At 35.9% G+C, this 24635-nt stretch overlaps 1 protein-coding gene across 3 annotated transcripts in view; it reads right to left on the reverse strand.

The window, feature by feature from the left end:
* LOC141332336 (choline transporter-like protein 2) overlaps positions 1–23672 on the reverse strand; it is a 36922-nt gene extending 13250 nt beyond the window's left edge. The window contains exons 1-14 of one of the 3 annotated variants that reach the window (XM_073837485.1): positions 23535–23672; positions 13411–13459; positions 12491–12564; positions 12283–12361; positions 11338–11422; positions 8752–8862; positions 8603–8663; positions 8383–8503; positions 8170–8253; positions 6555–6667; positions 6337–6468; positions 6081–6180; positions 662–754; positions 40–124 (exon numbers count right to left, since the gene is read on the reverse strand). In XM_073837485.1, the coding sequence (XP_073693586.1) occupies positions 40–124; positions 662–754; positions 6081–6180; positions 6337–6468; positions 6555–6667; positions 8170–8253; positions 8383–8503; positions 8603–8663; positions 8752–8862; positions 11338–11422; positions 12283–12361; positions 12491–12564; positions 13411–13459; positions 23535–23562 (1215 nt within the window). In that variant the 5' untranslated portion in view covers positions 23563–23672. Of the gene's footprint in view, positions 1–39; positions 125–661; positions 755–6080; positions 6181–6336; positions 6469–6554; positions 6668–8169; positions 8254–8382; positions 8504–8602; positions 8664–8751; positions 8863–11337; positions 11423–12282; positions 12362–12490; positions 12565–13410; positions 13460–18672; positions 18868–23534 lie in introns of those variants that run through there. The other 2 variants (XM_073837477.1, XM_073837492.1) reach the window with 2 other exon arrangements.
* Between the last annotated feature and the right edge of the window lie 963 nt (positions 23673–24635).

Raw genomic sequence — 24635 nt, forward strand, 5'->3', positions numbered from 1 at the left:
TTAATTTAAATTATGCATGAATATGTACATTATACGCACCTCAGGGTTGCAGGTTTGTCTTGCATGTACACAATCGGTTTCATTGAAAACCTTATAAACCGGTTCACTGGATGTAGAGAGGAAACTGATCAGAGCGATTAAGGATTCATACTGGTGTGATCGTGACAAATATCCACCATCCACGCAAAAGTAAGCCTATGGGCAAGTCTTCTGGTTCATTATCCACTATAGGGAAATATCGAGAAGAATAACAACGTGCAGTAAATGGTAAAACTCTTTGCACTACAAACCAGCCTGTTCATATTTAAGATAATGCACCACAATAACATGGTAAGACACCAATATGCACCATCAAGCAGCAAAACAAACGGTTTTGTACAGCTAAAAATAGCTGGATGCGGATAAGATCACATTATTATTTTTTTATTCAATTTAAGTAGATGCTTTGACTGTTCCCCATTTCTTTGTTTTGAGGGTCTTAAAAGCATCAAATGGACTTACATTTGACGTTTTACTTACGTTTTACTGAGTGACTCAGAAGGTGACCTTATGACCTTCCTTTTGTTAATTCAGATTAAGTGAGTGACTGTAAGATGCAAGTTCCTGTCTAATTGTGCCAACATTGCTTAATGTTTCCGCTTCAGTCTTGACTCAAGGATACACAGCAGTGACGCCCCAGAATGCGATGACTATGGTCAGGAGGAAGAAGGTAAAAATAGGGTAGAACAGGGATGACATAACGTAACCGACGGCCCTAAAAGAGGAAAAAGAAAACATCAGGGTCAACAAGGCTTATAGGTATTGTACACCCAAAAATGCTAAGAACTCTAGCAATAATAACTCTCCTTAATGTCGTTCCAAACACGTAATTTTTGCAAGAAATCTGAGAGCTTTTTGATCCTGCATAGACAGCAATGCTACTGACACGTTCAAGACCCAGAAAGGTAGTAAGGACATTGGTAAAATAGTCCATGTGACATCAGTGGTTCAACTGTAATGTTATGAAGCTACAAGAATACTTTTTGTGCACAAAGAAAACTAAAATAACTTTATTTAACAATTTCTTTTTCACTTCCATGATGCAAGTTCTGACGTAGAACCCAGATGCGCTGCATCTTGTTTACAAACAAAAGATGACACACGCTCGCTGTACATAAAACAGTCTTCGTAAACATGTCTGAAGATTTCAACAGAGGATGACTTGCAATTTTTTGCCTAGCCTTACTTACAGTTAAGATCAAATGTTTACATACACCCTCCAGAATCTGCAATTATTTTAGCAAAGTAAGAGGGATCATACAAAATGCATGTCATTTTATAATATAATATAATATAAATATATATAAATATATAAATATATATAAATAAAAGACCCTGTTCAAAATTTTACATACACTTGATTCTTAAAACTGTGTTGTTATCTGAATGATCCAAAGATCTGTTTTTTTTTTTTTTTTTTTTGTTTGGTTTGTGTGTTTGTTTAGTGATAGTTGTTTATAAGTTAAACTTCCTGCTGTTTTCCAGAAAAATCTTTCAGGGCCCATAAATACTTGGGTTTTTCAGCAAACCCTTTCCAACAATGACTGGATGATTTTGAGATGAGGCCGGTCGATAGTGGCAAAAATCATAATCACGATTTTTTAACACAATTATGAAACTTTATATTAGTGATTAATTTAAAAATATCAATACAACAGAAAAAAAGATACAAATGGAAAAAAGAAATACTGTATACTTTTATGCAAGTCTAAAGTAGTCAGCCTACCACAGAAATTGAATGTAATTATTTGAATGTAAAATAAAACTGTCTTCACTGTAAGAATTTAGCATGCTTTGTTTCTTATTAAAACTAAAAAAGTCCTTCATTCAAGAGCAGTGAGTGATTTTTCTCTTTGTATTTTTACGTTTTATGAAAATTAAGCACAGAAGGAATATTATTTGTTGCTGCTTTAAGAGCCACACTGATCTAATATAGGCCTACTGTTACACACATGTTTTCATTCTCAACTGTTTATGATCATTTAAGACATAACTAACAAGGGTTTACATGATTAATCACCAAGCGCCTCATTTTGAAATTTTGTGTGTATTTGACCATTTAGGTGTGCACCTTAAGATAAAAGATAACTTTACATGTCTTTACATGTTCTGCTCCATCTCTGAGCGCATACACAGAACAGCAAGTGCAAATTTCAAAAACACACCAAAGAAACATTAATAAATCAAGCAATATGATTATAATTTTATGAAAGTCACGTTACACGATTTTACTGATTTGCATGTGAAATTAGGCTTTTATGGAGGAGGGAAAGCACACCACTGGAAAGGGGGCGGAATGGGGCACAATAATCATTTCATCTTGATTACTGTATTTTCATGATCGTTTGAAGCTGAAATCGAAATCTAAACTGAATTTCGATTAACTGCACAGCCCTATTTTGAGATCCATCTTTTCACACAGAGGACAACTGAGGGTCTGATATGCAACTATTACAGAAGGTTCAAATGCTCAAACTTTTTGAATTCCAGGCTAAATTTCACTTATTTTGCGTTCTGTAAGTATCATGTGTAGCTTCGGAAGGGCATTGCTAAATGAAAAATTATGACATTTAGACAAAATAAGAAAAATGTACACATCTTCATTGTTCAAAAATGTACATCCCTGGCTCTTCATGCATCGTTTTTCCTTCTGGAGCATCAGTGAGTGTTTAAACCTTCTGTAATAGTTGCACATAAGTCCCTCAGTTGTCCTCTATGTGAAAAGATGGATCTCAAACTCATACAGTCATTGTTGGAAAGGGTTCAAATACAAACTCTTGACCTCAACTGTATTTGAACCAGAATATACAGATGATGAACTAAGGAATTGTTTACACCTTGCCCTTTTAATCAGTCTCAAAATGCTTTTAAATCAGATAAAAAATGTTAACACTCAAACCACTTCAGAAGGTAATCTGTGATGTGACCAGAGAACATGTTTGAAGTGACCATGTGTAAACAGGCCCTAAGAGAGATGGACATTCTACATCAGAAAGCACCAAATGTGTGCGTCATGGTACTCTCCTGAACGTGCATTAAAGACTGACATGGAAGAGAAGAAATTGTTGAATAAAGTTGTTATTTGTGTTTCCTTTGTGCATAAAAAGTATTCTTGTAGCTTCATAAAATTAAGGTTAAACCACTGATGCCACATTAACCATCTTAACATCTTAATCTTAATGCCCTTACTACCTTTCTGGGCCTTAAATGTGTCAGAAAAGCACTCGGATTTAATCAAAAATATCCTCAATGGTGTTTCTTAGATGAACTCTTATGGGGTGAGCTCAATATGAGGGTGAGCAAATAATGACAGAACTTTCATTTTTGGGTGAACTATTCCTTTAAGGGGAGACACTGCAGGCAAAAACACTTTTTTTCCATGCACCTGTCAAGTTTGAGATTTTGGTCTTTTTGGTTTTTCATAAAGTGTTTTTTTCAGACTAGTGGAAAGAAAACATCTAAAAGACACTGTTAAGTGTTTCTTTTAAGGCACTTTATCTATTTGTGTCAATAGATTTCAATTACAATGCATATTTTTAAAGGTTGTTTTCTCAAAATTAGTTTTCCTCCTACACTGAGCCATAAATCTACACTTCAGAAACAATTACACAAACAAAACTTTACACTTTTTTTATTCCTGTCTATATCCTAAAGGTTTTTACAGATTGATTTGTTCAGATATGATTTGCTTGATTGAAATTTTATTCCCCAAAAATGGTAAAAAAAAAAAAAAAAAAAAAGTGTTTCCTGTCTGTTCTAAGTTTTTTTCTGAATCATGTCCTGATTAAATGAGATACTCAAAATTCCCTTTGTAAAAACTTTTGACTCTTAATATGTCAAAAAAAAAAAAAAAATCTGAAACTGGCTTTATCCAAGGCAAGGCAAGGCAAGGCAAGTTTATTTATATAGCACATTTCATACACAATGGTAATTCAAAGTGCTGTACATTAAAAGGAATTAAAATCACAATAGCATAAAAATCATAAATTAAAATAATAATCACAACAATAAAAACAAAATTAAGAACATTTAAGATGATTTAAAAAAAGAAAATGATTTCAAATTAATTAATACAGTAAAATGATTATACATAAAATAATGCCATCTGTTCGGACGTAGCACAGTGCTCATTCAATAAATGCACAACTGAACAGATGAGTTTTGAGTCTGCATTTAAATGTGGCTAATGTATTAGCACATCTGATCTCTTCTGGAAGCTGATTCCAGCTGCGGGCGGCATAATAGCTAAAAGCGGATTCCCCTTGTTTTGTGTGAACCCTTGATATTACTAACTGACTCGATCCTAGTGATCTGAGTTGTCTGTTAGGTTTATATTCAGTGAGCATACAGTATCTGCAATGTATGTAGGTCCTAGGCCATTGAGTGCTTTATAAACAAGTACTTTAAAATCTATCCTAAACATAACTGGAAGCCAGTGTAAGGACCTGAGGACTGGTGTGATATGCTCTGAATTTTTGGTTCTAGTCAGAATCCTGGCAGCAGCGTTCTGTATGAGCAATAGTCTACCCTGCTGGTGATAAAGGCATGAACAAGTTTCTCCAAATCTTGACGGGAAACAAAACATCTAATTCTTGCAATGTTTTTGAGATGATAGTATGCTGATTTAGTTACTGCTTCGACATGGCTACTGAAACTGAGGTCTGACTCCAGAATCACACCCAGATTCTTGACTTGATTTTTTGTTTTTTGACCCCTAGCGTCAAGGTACGCATTTACCTTATGAACTTCATCTTTGTTCCCAAATGCAATGACTTCTGTTTTCTCCTTGTTTAACTGTAAAAAGTTTTGGCACATCCAACTGTTAATTTCATCAATGCATTGGCAGAGGGAGTCAATGGGGCTGTAGTCATTTGGCGATAAGGCTAGGTAAATCTGGGTATCATCTGCATAGCTGTGATATGCAATTTGGTTCTTTCTCATTATTTGACTTAGTGGGAGCATATACAGGCTGAACAACAGCGGGGCTAGAATTGAGCCTTGTGGGACTCCGCATGTCATGGACGTCCACTTAGACTTATGTTCTCCTATACTTACGTAATAACCTCTCCTTTCTAAGTATGACCTGAACCATTTGAGAACCATCCCAGAAAGCCCGACCCAGTTTTCCAGTCTATCTAAAAGAATGTTATGATCGACAGTGTCAAACGCAGCACTGAGATCTAGTAGTACCAGCACTGATATTTTGCCAGAATCTGAATTTAGGCGAATATCATTCATTATCTTTATGAGCGCTGTCTCTGTGCTATGATGTTGTCTGAAGCCAGATTGGAAGTGGTCCAGGTATCCATTTGAGTTTATGTAGTGATTCAGCTGATTGAAAACAACCTTTTCAATAATCTTACCTATGAAAGGAAGATTTGATATTGGTCTATAGTTGCTCAATATGGTGTTATCAAGATTTTTCTTTTTCAGAAGGGGCTTAACAACTGCAGTTTTCAGGGAGTTTGGAAAAGTCCCAGAAAGAAGTGAGGTGTTCACCACTTCTAAGAGATCTGCTTCTAAACAGTTAAGCACACTTTTGAAAAAAGATGTGAGAAGTGTGTCAAGGTGGCAGGTTGATGATTTGAGGTGCTGTACTGTTTCTTCCAAAATGTTGCTATCGATTGCTTCAAAAGTAGACATAATGACTTCTTTTTGAAATTGCAGTCGAATCTGTCTGACCTCTGCATAACTTGAGGGTAAGCTAATTGTCTTTCTGATATTATTGATCTTCTCAGAAAAGAAGGAAGCAAACTAGTACTAGAAATGTATGCAAATTAGCGCATATTTCATTAAATAACATTTTAGAAAACTTGTAATACAAAAAATGTTTGGAATTATCAATGTAATCAATCAACTGGGTAAGTAAGGTGATAACTATTAGTTAATTTTTTTACCCTATTCACCTGCAGTGTCTCGCCTTAAAGGTAAAATGGGTACCATGTCTTTAAACATAACAGGCAGAATCCTCATAACAAGATGTTGATGTGAAAACATCACATCTTTAATATGGTTTCATATGGATCCCCAAAAACACAAACCTGCTGGCCTCCTTCATGAGCTCAACAGCAATCCGGATTCGCTTCCTGAGGAAGATGAGGAGAATGATGATGATGAACTCCAAAATAGCCAAGATGATGACTGGAGAGAAAAACACGAGTTACTTTCACATTTCAAACAGTTATAAACTGCTTAATCTTCAGGCCCAGAGCAAAACGATTTGAGTTGTGAGAGAATAATGACTAGACTATTTCAAATTCCTAACCCCAAATATGAACAACAGTAAGAGTAACTCACTGAAGGCCAGCCAGGTCTGTCTAATGTGCAGGTAGACAGAGAAATCAGGCTGGAAGCCCAGCTGCTGTAGGGTGATATTAGCACCAGGCGCGTCCTTCAGATTGACATACTTTATGCTGCAGTGAGCAATACCTGTGTAAGGAACAGATAAATGATTGACAGTTTAACAGTCCTACTGGACTAGATGAATGTACTGAATAGTTGGATCCATGCCATACCATAGGCAACAACAGCGATGACCAAGATGATCATGACCCAGACCATGATTCCAGCCAGAAAACGCAGAAGAACGATGAAGATCAGACTCAGCACCACAGCAATCAACAAACAACTGCATGAAGAAACAGATCAACACTCGATCACAGCAGGAAACACACATCCACACCACTGTCTCATATCACCGAAATACATCAGGTTTAGATCATATTTCTAAGTTGAAAGATACCAACATTAAAACTGAAATAAATAAGTAGATAAAAAGGTTTGTCAAGACAAACTTTAAATTGGCTTGAGAAAAGCCGGACCAGAAGGTTTAAAAAGTTGCAAAGTTTTAATTAAGTTTGACGGTTTTCAGTCTGAAATAGTTTGAAGTTTAAAGTAGTTTTGAAAGCTTAGTAACATGATCGACACTTGCAAATAATGTTAACAATATGCTAGAAACATGCTAATAACTTGCTAATCATGCTAGCAACATGCTAGTAACTTGACAACTTGCTAATCACCCTAGAAACATCCTAACATCATGCAAACTTGCTAATCATGCAAAAAACCTGCTAGTAACATGCAAACTTGGTAATGATGCTAGAATCATGTTAACAAAATGTTAGCAACATGTTAATCATGCTAGAAACATGTTAACATGTTTTTAACATGATAAGCAAGTTATTAACATGTTTCTAACATGATTAGCAAGTTGTTAATAACTTGCTAATCATGGTAGTAACATGTTAACAACTTGATAATCATGTTAAAAACATGCTAGAAACTTGCTAATCATAATGCTAGAAACATGTTAATAACTTGCTAATCATGTTAGAAACATGATAGCAATTTGCTAATCATGCTAGAAATATGCAAGCAACTTGCTGATCATAATGCTAGAAACATGTTAATAACTTGCTAATCACCCTAGAAACATCCTAACATCATGCAAACTTGCTAATCATGCAAAAAACCTGCTAGTAACATGCAAATAACTTGCTAATGATGCTAGAATCATGTTAACAAAATGTTAGCAACATGTTAATCATGCTAGAAACATGTTAACAACTTGCTAATCATGTTAGAAACACGTTAATAACTTGCTAATCATGGTAGTAACATGTTAACAACTTGATAATCATGTTAAAAACATGTTAGCAACATGCTACACACTTGCTAATCATGTTAGAAATATGCTAGCAATTTGCTAATCATGCTAGAAACATGCTAACAACTTGCTAATCATAATGTTAGAAACATGTTAACAACTTACTAATCATGTTAACAACATGTCAGCAATTTGCTAATTATGTTAGAAACATGCTAGCAACTTGCCAATTGTTCTAGAAACATGTTAGCAGCATGCTAGCAACTTGCTAATCATACTACAAACATGCTAAGAACTTGATAATCATGCTACAAACATGCCAATCATGTTAGAAACATACTAGCAACTTGCTTTTAAACTTTTAAAACGTCTTTAAACGTCTTTACACTTTTTGGTCCAGCTTTCTCAAGCCAACTTAAAGTTTGTCTTGACTAACTTTATATTAAACACTGGTCAAAATATTAACACTAGATATTTCTACTGAAAGATAGGAGATATATTTACTAATACCAAAAATAACTTACATTAGGATCCAGTACCAGGACTTGGTGTAATCCTCAAAGATCTTCATTGCAACTTGACGACCCTCCATGACTATTGTTGCATTCCTTTGATTGTCAAAACAAATATGAATTTATAATAAACAGCCTCTTGAATTGCACTGCAATCGCAGCAGTGGCATTAAATGAGTAATGTTCTTGCATATGCATGTTTGAGTAGTTTAAATATGTGTTTACTTCATTCCAGCCACCAGGTCTTTCGCGTCTCTTATTATCTCTCCATCACTGAATTTTTCTTGATCACCCACTGTGATGACTTCACCCTTTTTGCCCAGAGATGGAAAACATCGCTGCAAAACTGAGAGAGAACAATAGGATTAAGAAACAGAATCATGAAAAATTACTAATCATTTCCCATATACACTAAATATTGTAATAATTAAAACAAAAGCTTTACATGGTTTGCTGGAAATCAGATAAGCAGGGCACAGTTTTTCTTGCAAAATCTGCGGCACTGCCTTTAAAGAGAGACAGAATTGATCGGTCATTAGACTGAAAAAAAAAAATAATGGAAAATTGAACAGCTAAAGTTAAAAACTACCTTACCTTCAGCCCTGGGTCTGCTCTGCAATACCTTTTGTAATATTCCCAGTCGGCTGTTTTTCCATTGGCGGTTACCAGAGTCATAGTGCGATTGGGACACTTTTCTACACACACCTATGCACAGAAAAAAAAAAAAAAAAAAAAAAAAACACCCTTCAGTATATGACTGTCACACCCCTTTGGGCTGTTTATGTTGGTTTGTCCCTGATGTGCCCATATTTTGTCCTTCCTGTTCCTGTCCTATCACCCACACCTGTCCTTGTATCATTAGCATCCCTTTTTTAGTTGGTTCAGTTCTATGTTTGTTTGCCTGGTCTGGTTAATGCAACTCTTTGTGGATTTACCTGTGTGGATTATATTAAAGACGTTGACGTTCATCTTCGCGTTGTGCTCCTTTCTACATGTATTGTGACAATGACAGGTTTGACTCAAAAACAAAACAAAAAAAGTGAAAAGAAATTAAGGTTTTTGAGGAAAACATGTCAGGATCTTTCTGCATATAGTGCACTTAGAAGAAGGTCCAAATTGCAGTTTTAATGCAACTTCAAAGGGCTCTACACAATCCCAGCCGAGAAACAAGGGGCTGATCTAGCAAAAACTAGCTAAAGCTTGACTTTTTTTTTTTTTTTCATGTTTGTCACACTTTAATATTTTAGATCATCAAACAAATTTAAATATTAAATCAAAGATAAGACAGGTAAACACAACATGAAGTTTTTGAATGAAGTTTTTTATTATGAAGGGAAAACTAAATCGAAACCTACATGGCCCTGTGTGAAAAAGTGTTTGCCCCCTAAACTTAATAATGGTTGGGCCACCCTTAGCAGCAACAACTGCAATCAAGCGTTTGCGATAACTTGCAATGAGTCTGTTACAGTGCTGTGCAGGAATTTTGACCCACTCATCTTGGCAGAATTGTTGTAATTCGGCCACATTGGAGGGTTTAAGCATGAACCGCCTTTTAAAGATCATGCCACAACATTTCAATTGGATTCAGTTTTTCTTCAGCAATTCAGAGGTGGATTTGCTGATGTGTTTTGGATCATTGTCCTGCTGCAGAACCCAAGTTCGCTTCAGCTTGAGGTCACGAACAGATGGCCGGACATTGTCCTTCAGGATTTTTTGGTAGACAGCAGAATTTATGGTTTCATTTATCACAGCAAGTCTTCCAGGTCCAGACGCAGCAAAACAGCCCCAGACCATCACACTACCACCACCATATTTTACTGTTGGTATGATGGTCTTTTTCTGAAATGCTGTGTTACTTTTACACCAGATGTAATGGGACACACACCTTCCAAAAAGTTCAACTTTTGTCTCGTCAGTCCACAGAGTATTTTCCCAAAAGTCTTAGGGATCATCAACATTTTTTTACTGGCAAAACTGAGACGAGCCTTTATGTTCTTTTTGCTCAGCAGTGGTTTTCGTCTTGGAACTCTGCCATGCAGGCCATTTTTGCCCAGTCTCTTTCTTATGGTGGAGTCATGCACACTGACCTTAACTGAGGCAAGAGAGGCCTGCAGTTCTTTAGATGTTGTTGTGGGGGTTTTTGTGACCTCTTGGATGAGTAGTCGCTGTGCTCTTGGGGTAATTTTGGTCGGCCGGCCACTCCTGGGAAGGTTCACCACTGTTCCATGTTTTTGCCATTTGTGGATAATGGCTCTCACTGTGGTTCGCTGTCCCAAGGCTTTAGAAATGGCTTTATAACCTTTTCCAGACTGACAGAGCTCAATTACTTTCTTTCTCACTTGTTCCTGAATTTCTTTGGATCTCAACATGTAGGTGAAAGACCGACCCTGTGTTGTCAAAGCGGAACTGCAAAAAAAGCAAACGGCCTTCACAAAAAAAAAAAAAAAAAAAAAAAAAATGAAACAACGATGTTGGGTGATTTTAAAGTTGCTCACCCTACCCTACATTTTTGAACCGAAGTACACAGACAAAAAAATAACCAGAGCTAGCGCACTAGAGCTAGTGCAAGATGTGCGGTTGTTGTTAAAAAGTATAGGTTTTTTTTTTTTTTTTTGGAAAATGACATTGTTTCGCTAAATAAGACCCTTATCCGTGCAGAGCCCTTTGAAGCTGCACTGAAACTGCAATTTGGACCTTCAACCCGTTGATTCCCTTTGAAGTCCACTAAATGGAGAAAAATCCTTGATTGTTTTCCTCAAAAACCTTAATTTCTTTGCGACTGAAGACAGAAAGACATTAAAATCTTGGATGACATGGGGAATTTTTATTATTTATTCTGGAAGTGATCATTTTAAGTATGTGAAAAACAGTAGTATGCAATAACTCCAGTTGCATCAATAATTTAATAAATGCTGTCCATTTATGCCCAAGAAAATAAATATCATGTAAATAAATGTGAATGTTAATGAGAGATATGTTGAGCGCATTGTATTTAGGGATACGGTATTCCCCACAGTGCACTCTGGTTGTATACTGCACATGCAAGCACATTACAGTAGAGAAAATTCACATACAATGAAGAGAATTCTGTTATAATATAAATTCACACGAGTAGTATAGTAGTATGCCAATCCAAAAATAAAGTCACCATAGACAGAAATAGGTGGGCAGGACACAAACCTGAGGCGTTGGACACTGGAACTCCAGGAGGACCATGGGACTGGCACACTTCATCATGTTGAAGTAGAACAACAAGGGCTGCTTTCTGTTACACACATCACAAAAACAAATTCTCAGTTCATTGAGGTTTTACTGATTCATTTCAAATAAATATTCACCGATTCATCAAGCATTCCCAACATTTAGCATTGTTTTTTTTGTTTTTTTTTTAGTGGTGCATCTTCTGGTTTGTTGAAGTTCCACTCAAAAAGATGTGTCGTCATATAAGGTTTTGCTCTATAAACAATCATTATCCATCCGTTTGACTGAATAAGCTGTACATTTTCCTTCATGTTTGTTTTTTCAAAAAGGCAGGAGAATAACATACTGATTGGAAAGTTAATTAACATGGTATAACGAGGACATCCGGTATGAAAATAGTCATACAGTGTGCATTTGTGGTCTGCTCTCCCAATTGTATTTATTATACATGTCCTGTGAATAATTCACTGAAACACACTATGAATATCTTGGTTTTCCCGCCAAATCCACATGCCTCATTCCAGGTAAAAACTTTGAAATCTTTGAACTACTATAACTCATTTTAGTTAATGAGCTAGCTCACTTAAACAGAAGTTTTATGACTAGCTGCCTTTCTAGTTTTAGCATTAGATTTTTTTTAATTGAATTTAATACGTACTGCATTTTGTGTATGTGTTTAAAGGCAACTCAAATGAAGCATCGCAAAGGACAGGAGCAGGCCAGCCATGCTGAGACTGACAATTCATGGAAAGAGAAGAAATTCATTATGATTTTGAGAGGCATCAAAAATTATACTAAAGGGGTACCTTGAGCATCAAAAAGCGATGCCAAGGGATCCTGACCAAGCATCAATGTGAGGAGTTGGTAGTGGGAACGCGTTTAAAAAAAAATCCTAAATTGTTTGCTTAAACTCCTTAAACTTACTCCAGCTTTCCTTGGCCACAGTACTGTCCCATACTGTCTGTGGGGTAGATCACCTTCCTCGGGTCACCGTGAGTCCAGGCTGACAGATGCAAACAGAAATTACACACTCATACACAAACCAATAAACAAAACTACCACATACAAAATTTAAAGGGTCATCCTTGCACAGTACCTAATTCATCTTTCCCAATATTGTAGACTGACTTACCCAGTATTCCCACTGCAACGTAGCCCACTATGGCCACGATGAAGAAGATACAGCAAATAATGTCTGTGCATCCTCTGTGGAGCATATAGAACCAATCTGTTGCAACATACTTTAAAATGCTTTAAAAGGGTTATGAAATGCAGTTTTTCAGATATTTGTAACATTCACAAGGATAGTTTATTTAAAAAAAAACAAGTCCAATATTTGTAAAAAATGATCAATTTCCATCCTCATTTCGACTCTGTGAAACAGAAGCGAAAAGGGCAAAAAGCAAAATAAATGCCCATTGCTGTGATTGGCTAATTTCATCACAAAGCAGCCACGCTCTCTTTTAAAGCATCCCATGAGTTTTGATACCCAAGATGGCATGCTCTGCGATAGAGCTGTATATGTTTGAGCACGACATAGGTTACTATCCTCCCAATTTCAAATCCGGGCGCTTCAGAGGGATACTTTTTTTTTTTTTTTGTAGATTAATCTTTAATGTTTAATTATCAAGAACATTTTGATTCTCCATTCATGAACCCTTTAAAAGCTTTAGGACAAATACAGAATGACCAAGGTACAACATTTCATATGACAAACCATCAAGCATTGCTTTTTGCATATAAGCGCATCCGTGAAATCAGTTTACTAAAATGCCAGGTAAATTTGACCTTGTTCATTAAACAAATCTGTATCACTTTAGACTTAAAATGAATGCATGGACCATTGTTACAACACTTTAATGGCGTTTTATCTTTTTGCAGATTGACAGTGCATAGAAAAACAAGAGAACTATGAAATTTAATCAAATAACAACCTCATCAATCAAAATCATACTCTTATGTCATTTCAAACCTGTAAGTAATGCAAGAATGTTCATTTTTAGTTGATTGCTTCAATTGCTTGTAATATCAAGAAAATCAGTTCGTTCTTACCTGTTGTGGATGGGCCCTTTGAACTCTGGTTCAAATTTTTTGGGCTCTCCTGTGAGAACAACAGGGGAAAATTAAATTAAATACCACTGAATGAAAACAGTCAGTACTTCAAACATCTTAGCAGGCCCTTTTATACCACAAAGACACATTAAGGGCTTTCGCATTGGAGTTACCTTTTCATAATTCCTAGAACTACTGGTGAAAGTTTTTGTGGTGCGAACACACCAAAAAGCATGAACTATGAATGTACAGTAGAAACTTCTTTTGTGGGAAACGAATTTAGCTTCTACTTCAGGGTAGAGTCAAAGGCCTCGTTTACACTGCAGGCCCAGCGAACAGTTTGCTGAAGACAACCTGTCCAAGAGCATGAATTACTGGAACTAGGGTTGTGCCGATAGACGATAGTATCGTGTATCGACGATAGTCAGAGATATCGCCTGTTGCTGATGCCTTTGACGATAGGAAGACGATTATTATTATCCGTCAACAAGGCACCTAACTTTAGCGATGCAGAGCAGTTAATTAGAATTACCATGCGAACAAATGGCGCTAAACATATGCACGTGAATTACACGCACAACGCTTCTCCACATTCTTTATGAACTGAACTACAACATCACCTGATGTCAACGGTCAGACGTAACATTAGCGGTAACATTATCGCAATTTGACGGGTAAAGATACACACATTTGCATTCATGCACGCACATTTACCACTCACTCACTGATGATAGCAGAAAATGAAACCGAAAGTAAACATCTCCGGCAGAACTACCGTCAGCGCTCTGTACACGCACAACATAGTCACATGCCCAATAGCAAGTCTACCTTTACAAAATGAATAAGGAATTTAGTGCATAGATAATTAAATAAATTAGCACGATAGTATCGTGTATCGGCGATCTCTCAGGCTGAGGATAGGATGATATGAAAATTGAACATATCGCCCAACACTAACTGGAACCATGTCCTGTGGTCTGATGAGAATAAAAGATAAACATATTTGGCTCAGATGGTGTCCAGCATGTGTGGCCATGCCCTGGTGAGGAGTACCAAGAAAATTGTGTATTGCCTACAGTCCAGCATGGTGGTGGTAGCATCATGGTCTGGGGCTGCATGAGTGCTGCTGGTTCTGGGGAGCTGCAGTTCATTGAGGGAAACATGGATTCTATTATGTTCTGTACATTCTGAAGCAGAACACGATACCTTCCCTCCAGAAACTAGGCCGAACGGCCGTTTTCCAACATGATAATGACCCCCAAACACATCACCAAGATGACAACTGCCTTGCTGAGGATGCTGAATGTGAAGGTGATGGGGTGGCCAAGTATGTCTCCAGAGCTGAACCCTATTAAGCACCTGTGGGGAATCCTCAAGCGTAAGGTGGAGAAGCACCATGTGTCTAAAGTTCAACAGCTCCATGAGGAGTGAAAGAGGATCCCAGCAACAACCTGCGCAGCTCTGGTCAATTCCATGCCCAGGATGATAAAGGCAGTGCCAGATAACAATGGTGCTACTGCTAACACAAAATATTGACACTTTGGACAAGTTCACTTAGGGCGTACGCACTTTTGTTGCCAGCTATTTTGACAATAATGGCTGTATGTTAAGTAATTTTCAGGGGACAATAAATTTATACTGCTATTCAAGCTTCAATTACTAAATTATGATATTTTTACAGTATATCTTCAATACTGAATATCCTAATGATTTTTGACATAAAAGAAAAATCAACAATTTTGACCCGTACAAAACATATTTGCCTATTGCTAAATAAACCAGTACTACTTAAGACTTTGTTGCCCTGCATTTTTGGGAAGCTTAGATGCTTTTGACTCAATGGGAGCAAAATGAAAAAGAATGTCTGAATTAGAAGACGCTGTTGTGTTGTCTGTCTGCCCACTTTTCCCTCCACTTCCCAGCACCACGCCTTCTTTTGCAGTACTTTTCAAAACTGTGATTAAACAGAGGATTTCAAGACCCATTGAAGAAAACCAATTCCTTATAGGCCATAAACATGCGTTTCATTGTTTACGCAAATAAGCACAACGTATAGGCTATGTGTTTGCATAACCGCTGATGATCTGGAGCCGAGGAGTGTCTCTAGACCACGCCTGGAAAAGGACATTCCAGCACAGTGAGTGAGCAAGAGCTTCTGCAAAATAGTAAAAAACCACCTAAGACACCCTAGCAACCTCCCCAAACAACCTAGCAATGTGTTAAAACCATTCAGAACACCCTTGTCTTCTTTTGATAGTGACTTTTTCACAGGCAAACACCACTCACATTTCCATCAGAAAATGACAACTCTACTTTTGTGCTGGAAATAACAACATTCTACGCATTTTGTTTCTCATTTTACAGCCCTGGAATGAATTTTTTTCCATTACAAAGTGGAACAGAAAGGGTAAGCCGAGCAAGCTAAGAGAGAGCTTTTCCGTGCAATACATGCATGCTTTTAATTACTGTACATTTGTTGCTGCTTGTCAGTTAACATTTAGGGCAGAGGGGGTTGCTTCTAAAATAGGCCAGTCACATGGTATGAAATGTTGTGCTAAACAGCCAAGTGACCGAGTTGCCATGATAAGTGAATTTAGCTTAAACAATGAGTCACCTGGAAGTTTTTGAATTGTTATGTCATGCTTAAAAATATCTGAATGCCATTGCATTAGAAAAGAACGTCAATCCAAACGGCATTTATTAAAAAAAAAAAAAAAAAAAAAAGACAGCGCAAGCACATTTCCATGCAACGTCTATTAGGTTTTAAATTTAAAACCACAAGATACAGGCCGTCTGTTTCAAACCACTTTGAAAGCAGTTGCAGTTCCTTCAGTGCAAAAAAAGGAGAAGTTGTAGTTCTAGGAATTGAGCTCAGGTGCCATTACCTTTGCCATATTTTTGAGTCTAATATAAATGGCATTCAGAAATGTCAGCATGTCCACATTTTGAGTCTACTGAACTTCAATCATGTAAACTGAAATAAAGTAAGAACAGATGTGCAAATGCTCTTATTCGCCAACCACAGAACTGTCTTGTGGAGAAAACTGGTCGAGTTTTCCACTGAGTTCATGAAAATGTCTTGTACTGGAATAGAAAATCTGCTTCGTTTAAGTCTCAAACACTAAATAAACCTTGCATAATAACAACATTAAATTCAACAAGTAATCAATATAAAATGACTTGCACATTACATATACAGTGACTGACAAAAGAGCAACATAACAAGCAATTTGTTAAAAAAATTAAAAAATTGGGTGTAAATGTAAGATTTTTTTTAATTGCATACACATTTCCCTTCATTTGGACTGCAGTTTTAACAAACTAATAAACTGAATTACTTAATGAAAGGAGTATAAACAGGTAAGATTCACTCAAAAAAAAAACATAAACAATAAAATAGACCCAAGTTAACAATAGCCTTTAAAATGACTTAAGTACATAATAGCAATGAGGCAATAATAATTAGTTCAAATAAAGTATCAAAAGCAAGTAGTCATATGGTTTCATTGAACAAAACGGTTCAAATACATAATGTATTATAAACAGTAAAGCTAATGTACATTATGCATTATAACAAATGCCTGCAGAGGGCACCAAAGGCCTGATGATTGTTTTTTTTTAACTTTAATATTTGTTTAATCCTTGTTTAATATTGACTCAAACAGTTACTTAAAATGTCCACTCAATCTTTAAAATTTGCCCATTTGGTGAATATGTGGACATCAAAACGTGTAAATAATTACCACGCATATTTTAAACCTGCATCGCATATATATTTAATTGAATCGTAGCGCTTGCAAATTTTTAATAGCATAATGCTTTCTTATCATTTTAAATGGGTTTTAATATGTGGAATGCGCACTTTCATTATTTTGCCGATTACTCGACATGGGAAAAATGTAATTGAGGATTTTTTAAAATCGAATACTCGAATAGTTAATAATCTAATGTAACGATTCCTCGATTCTATTTGCATCCATTTTTATTTAAAAAACAGTTTTTTTAAGATTATTTATTTAAATGCTTAGAAAAAACCTGTTCAAAGCAAATAATGTAAAAGCAAATACATTTATTCAATTAAAAAAGTATGAACACGGTTAAAACATGGCTAGTTGTTGTACAAGCACTATTCAATTAGTTGAAATGCACGAAACAGAAAAAATTATGGAATTAAAAAAATAATTTATAATTATTTATAATTACTGAGGGTTTATAATTACTGAAATTCACTCTCCAGAGAATCATTCTGCACTGGTTTGATTTCAATCAAGCAAAAACCTAGGGCTAGTTTACTTAGTGACTTTGTAGGCAGCCTGAATACTACCATCCCTCCAAGGTCGGGTCTCAACGACTTATGGTTTGGTCTGCAGAATCAGTTTAAAGTGGAGATCACTGATTCGTGACCATTTTAACAATTACAACAGCGCTACAAGCTTAAACCCCTAATAATGGAAATTAAATATATAAACCTGCTTATTGTGTATTTTGAAATAGATACAGTTTATAAGCACTTTTTAATATATGACTTAAATTTTAAAAATGTGCATCACATTAAGATTAGTTTGTTAAAACTGTGTAATCCTAACAGATAGACATTTTATATGCATTTCAAATACATAATCTTAATCCATAATATGCAATACCAAGTTTAGTATAAAATGGATAAGTAAAGCAGGGGTAAAATACATAAAAGTCTTGCTTTATGGTTGTAAGGTCTATTCAAAACTGAAAAGTGACACCGTGGATTGCTAAAATGTCAAACCCCCACCACTTAATGGGAAGATACTGACATGGGAATTTCTACTGTGGCATGTGACTGTAAATATCCACACCCTCCGAGACAGACATGCAAAGACTGAGAGCTTTAGTTCCCAGGCAGACCAGGGTATTATGAAGATGGACAAAGGCCTAGTATGATACTAATGCAGTGTTAACACGCAAATACGGATACACCGAATGAATGCAAATGGAATAAAAGCCAACAGTAGTGCTATTAGAGCAGCTTCAAGAGACTAAAAACGCCCTAAAACGCAGCCACTGAAATATCTCAAAGGTTATGGGAAACCATTAGAATCAATATCTGGACATGAAACCAGGCTGACTGCACAGACATACTCACAACTATCCCATTACTCATGCAAGAGAACAGAACAGCACAACTTTACTTGTGGTAAGTTGCTCAATGAGCGCTTCAAAGGGCTTGTTCATAAGCCAAAACTATGAAAACACATGCACACTGGCAAACAAGAGGAGTGACTTTACCGCTCTTTTTGTAAGCACCTTCCTCCACGGTCATCTTTATGGTCAATGGCTCTATCTGATGATCTGATATTCCTTCCTCGCTCTTACACTGGGAAACTCTGCTTCAGCCCAGCTTCTGACATTTACTTCCTGATTCAAGCGGGAAAACAACCTGCCACTGTTAAAACTGGTTTGACTAGTCTAACAGGTTCAAGCTGAACTAAACACCGCTTTTTATGCAAGAAAATATTAGATTTCCCTCATTTGATCTTTGTAAACTGGGCTTGGTGTCCTTTCTAACCTGTTTTTCCCTTAGGTTGTCTCTGCAGGATTAAATGGAGATTTTGTGTCTCCAACATGAGGAGGGATCCGAGCGGGGCGTGACAGCAATGACGCTCGCTCAACACCATTTACATTCATATTGCTAATTTGTTGCAAAGTAACTTTGTTGCGTAAGTGTCTCTTGAACCTTTCTAAACTGAAATGATTTGAACAAATATAATATCTTCAAGTTCTCAAACACCCTACTGTTTGCGTAGGTTTATCAGTGTGAAATCAAGTGTGAGAAACCAAACTTTCACAATATCTAGTTAGACCTGTTCATATGTACCACCACTCATGCTAATATGTTGCAGCTAATGAATGCATTGTGATTCTTTTTGGAATTGATTCTGAGCTAGTTTTTAACCACAAACTCAAACTCAAAAGTTCATGAAGAAGAGCACTGGAGAGTAAGTGGTTAAAATGTACTTGCAAATCCGCTTTCATGAAATGAGATTAAAGGGTTCCTATTATGGTTTTTCACAAAGTTTTTACTTTGTTTTGTTTTAGGGGTGCACTAGAACATGCTCTCATGCTTGGTGGTTCAAAAAACGCATTATTTTTCACATAGTTTACATTATTATGATAGCTTTCTCCCAAGGCTGGCACAAATGGCTCGATTAGTTCTGGGTTTGATAAAGACCCGCCTTCCAAAAAACAAAATGTGTTGTGATTGGTTAGCAGTGCCACTGCATTGCAATTGGCGAACAGCTTAGACAGCGTTTCAGTCCTGCCACGCCCCTTCCCAAAGCAGCAAGTTCCATAACTGTTGGTGCAAGCTAGATTAAAATGATTCTTACATTTTAAAAATGGATATTTTTCTTACAAAAACACATTGGTTCACTACAGGATCCACCCAGGTACACGTGAGGCCCTTTTTATTATGGATCGATGCACTTTGTTGTACTTGTTTTGAACTGATGGAGAGAAACTCCAGTCTATGCCATGCTTGGGAGTGCCAGGATTATTTTTTAATATAACTCAGATTGCATTCGTCTGAAAGAAGGAAGTCATATACACTTAGGATACATGGGTGGAGAGTAAATAATACGCTACAGTATCATATCATTGCATCTGGAAAACAAATGCTGTAGTCCAAAGGAGCCATTCGTTGTAGTTCTTAAAAACGAATAATAATAATAAAAAAAACGAAATATATTCCTTTGGAGTGGGCTTTGAGATTTGTAACTTTGTAGATGTTTTTTATGCCCAAACATAAGACTTTAATGTAAACACAGCCCACTGTGAACACACTTGTAATTCATTTCAACCTTTTCGCTTTAACTTTAAAACTTTATGAATAATTATTTTAGGTTCATTGTTGTGTGTGTAAGGAACTGGAAGCAAGCAGAGTACGGCTGTTTTTAAAGCACGCAGTGCCATCTGCTGTTAAAAACTAAGCTCAGAATCCATTTGAGAGAGAATTGCGATGCATTCAGAAAATCGCAGAATCAATCCACGGATTAATTTATCACCGCACCCCTAGTTGCAACTGCATCTTTGCCAAAACTAAGACACACAAAGCAGTTCATCATTTTGATACTACTGTAGTTTTTCCTAATATTAGTTTTTATTTTGATATTTTCCATTTTCATTTTTAATAGTTTGAAGCTTTAGTAATTTTTTATAATCTTTAATTCATTTAAGTCAATATTATTTTATTTTTTTCAGTTATAGTTTTAATCATTTTAGCACATCAAGTTGTTTTATATAGGCAATTTTACAGAATTGGTGCAAAATGCTGTTCCACAAACTAAAAACACATTTAAAAATCATTTAAGTATTCAAATCTTAGATGTTGAAATTATTTTTGCATTTTATTCTTTTTGATCATTTTTTTTTTAAAGTGACGTTCAAAATATATATAAATTAAAAAATGTTGGGACAAATATTCCAAAACTTTCTGAAAATGAGAATTAACTGCACAATTACTAGAAATGTGAAGCTTGGATATCATACTGTACAATTTGCAGTATGACTTTTTTCAGAGACGTTTCTTACTTTGAACCAATTCTGTAGACAAACATATATCAAGAAATAAAATAAGGTTACTTTATATATTTTATTTTAGTTAACGTTTATTTTATTACAAGTGACAGCATTTATAATGATTTTAGTTAACTATAAAAACAAGCTTTTTCACTTTCATGTCAATGACTCTGATAATGATTACAACATGTGGACAAACAATGTCCAAACAAACCGTATAATCTACAAAGTTCATTGCTATTAAAATATGTACTGTACAGAAAGGGAAAAAAAGAAAACAAATCAATAGCACTTTCATTTTTTCTCAGTGACTAATGGAAGGAAAGCTGCCGTCAGCAGTCTACTTCCTACACTAAATGTGATAAGACGACGACTAAATGTTATTGTACATGGAGCTTACACATTTCAAAAGTTACTGTACAGTTAACATATGCTATCAATTTTATTAGTGAGACAAATGTGATTTTTATGTGATTTTCCTGTCGTCTGGCTTCTGAGGAAATAAAAATGTGCTCTGATTAATTCAGGATTTCCCCCAAAAGTTTTCAATACACCATTGCAAGTACATTATAATTACTACAAGATGTTGGTATACATCATAAGACATGAAGGCTGTACTCTCAGTGCTTATTTATATTTTATTAGAGCCTAGCAAAAAACTGTACTGTTAAACTAATAAAGAATGCATTAAAAGGAAATACTCAATTGGGTTTATTCATGAAGAATTGCTACAAAGGAAACTTACATCAGCACAGTGACTCATATAAAAGGCTACGCATCCCTCAAAAACAAATCCGGCTAGTATTTGCCTTGAAATAAGTCTACTGCACAATTCCCAATGGATCATTCCATGTCAAATCAACCAAATTTCAAAAACTTCCCCAGCTCAAATTTTACGATTTGCTAATATTTATTTTTATAAACTGACCCACATTTGGTTTTTGACCACTGAGAATGTGTACACTTTCATGATTTACTTCTAGAGCCATATCGAAGTTCCAATATCTCTAGAACCGAATCTCATAGGGCATTAAAAATAAAGATGCCAAAAGGAAACTTTGTTAAGGAAATATCTAAACGGGCATTAAAATATCTTTAATACTTCTTCAGTTACAGGCATGCAAACTTTGGAGAAAAACGAAAGGTGCCATTTCCCCATTTTTGAATGGTCACCATAGATTGCAACAAAGATTGCCAAGTCAACATATTTTACTAATATAACTACAAAACTGTGCAAAAAAATAAGATAATGATGCTGCTATCCTTCTAAAGTAATTTTTAAATGCCTGTAACTTGACTCTGAATCGAAAATGAAAATTGCTATTTTGACCTCCCTCTACAAAATAGTGGGTTACTCAGTAATTATTCATCCATGATATTTTAATATTTTGGCTTTCATCACTATACATGTGTATCTTTTATCAGAATAAATATTAGCAAAATCAAAAATTTAAGCCGGGGACCTCTGGTTGAGTTGACACAGAATGACCACATTGCAATTAGGCAATATAACAAGTCTCCGGTGACGAACATTGCCTGTAAACTATTAGAGAAGTAGCACTGAATGTAAAAGTTATCCCTTCCCTAATTTAAAACAGCTGCAGTCAAAACTCAGGCCTTCAATGCTAGAAATAGCACATAAGTACAGCTCAGAAGAACATACAAGTTTAAAATGAAGAGGTTTGGCCTTATTTTACATCTTTAAAAAGCGCCATCCTATATTCCACCCTTTAATTACATGCACTCCAACTCATGAGAGCAGCCTCCCATAACCATGTGCTCAATGACTTGGGTTACAAGCTATACTTATGAGGAGATATGCAAAAGTAAAGCAGGCTTTCTAAAAGCTATTTTTTGCAAAGTAATTGTTGCAAAAACAGTTTTTTAACCTAATGCAAGCAATACTGTTCTTCGTTGGTTTCAAACTGAAATCCAGCCACAACTGAGTCTTTCAATGTTGTCCATGACTTGTATTCACACACAGACAGAACAGCTGCGTAGTTTCATATGTCTGTCATATGTCAGCTTTGCTGTGATTGCTTTGACTAACATGGTATTACATGAACATTTTAGCCATAATAACACAATTTAATAGACAGCCAAATGCACAGCATTTATTTTCCAACCACTAAACTTACAGTATCTAGTTACAATACCTAACAGTACTGTAACTTACAGTAACAAATCACAATGTTTACAGATAACAGTTCAGCCTTTATGTTTGTTAAGGAGTAAGAAACTCATTTCACATGACATGAGGTAATATACTTCCAAGGAAATCGCAAAATATGAACTGACAATGGAAATAACGGGAATTGTAGGCGTTGTCTTACCAACAAAACACCAATGAACGACATAAAACCACAGTCTTTCACTTTAACACGGTATGTAGAGCCAAAATAACATTTCTTTGGCTCATCTTGGTATTTCATTAGCATCGGGGAAGTTATTATTAATCAATTTCAGTTTCTGTTTGGAAGAGTAAACATGAAAGGGATCTCTTAAAAACCTCAAACCACAAACTTTAACAACAAACACCAAGAAATGTAATGGTAAACCAGGAATAAACTTACCGTATTTTGGCTTCTCGTCCATATCCATTTCAGCTTAGTGTGTGTTTACCAACTGTGGTGATATAAACTTCAATGATCATGAGCATTTCAACCCACAACAAACTGGAGAGAAACACACATAGACACACACTGCTGAATCCGTAAGCATGCAAGACGAAACAGAGAGTGCTTTGATTGGCAGTTCTTTTAACCAATCACTGGGCATTCTCGGATCTGACAAAAGACCAATAGAATCCTCTTCTGTATCCTACGTTAGACTATTCAAAAATCCTAAACACAGGAAAGAAGTCGTTTATGAAAGACTGATTTTGACCAACGCTCACTCTTTTTTAACAAACGCTGTAAAAAATCGGTTGGAATGAATTCAATATAACAAAGGAAAAGACCCGGTTGAAAAGTTCAACGAGGTAAGTTAAATTTACGTCCGTTGCTTAAGGATGTAGTTATTTTCGGTTTGCTGATGAACACAAAACTATATATCCTGGTGTAAATTTCCCTTTTGCTAAAATATTATTATGTTTTTACTTATTTTAGTCCACCGTCGTAATATACAGTGCCTTGCAAAATTATTCATACCCCTTCATTTTTTTCACATTTTGTTATGTTGCTGCCTTATGTTAGACTACTTTAAATTACTTTTTTTTCCCACAACAATCTACACTCCCTACTCCATAATGGCAAAGCAAAAAATAGGTTTTTAACATTTGTGCAAATTTATTAGAAATAAAAAACTGAAAAGATCCCGTTTCTGGGACACTCGAAATTTAGCTCAGGAGCATTCATGCTTTTAGATGTTACTACACTTCGAGTGTAGTTAAACTGTGGCAAATTCATTTGAATGAGTATGATTTAGAAAGACACACACCTCTCAGAAAAGGTCTAACAGCTGAAAATGCATATCAGAGCAAAAACCAAGTCCTGAGGTCAAGATAACTGCCTGTAGAGCTCAGTGACAGACTTGCGTTAAGGCAATGATCTAGGGAAGAGTTCAGAAAAAAATCTGCTGCATTGAAGGTTCACAGAAGCATGTAGCCTCCATTATCCATAATGGAAGATGATTGGAACAACTAGGACTCTAGAAAATGTCTGGCAGCCCCCATC

This window comes from Garra rufa, chromosome 1, assembly GCF_049309525.1.
Source record: "Garra rufa chromosome 1, GarRuf1.0, whole genome shotgun sequence".
Taxonomy (NCBI): domain Eukaryota; kingdom Metazoa; phylum Chordata; class Actinopteri; order Cypriniformes; family Cyprinidae; genus Garra; species Garra rufa.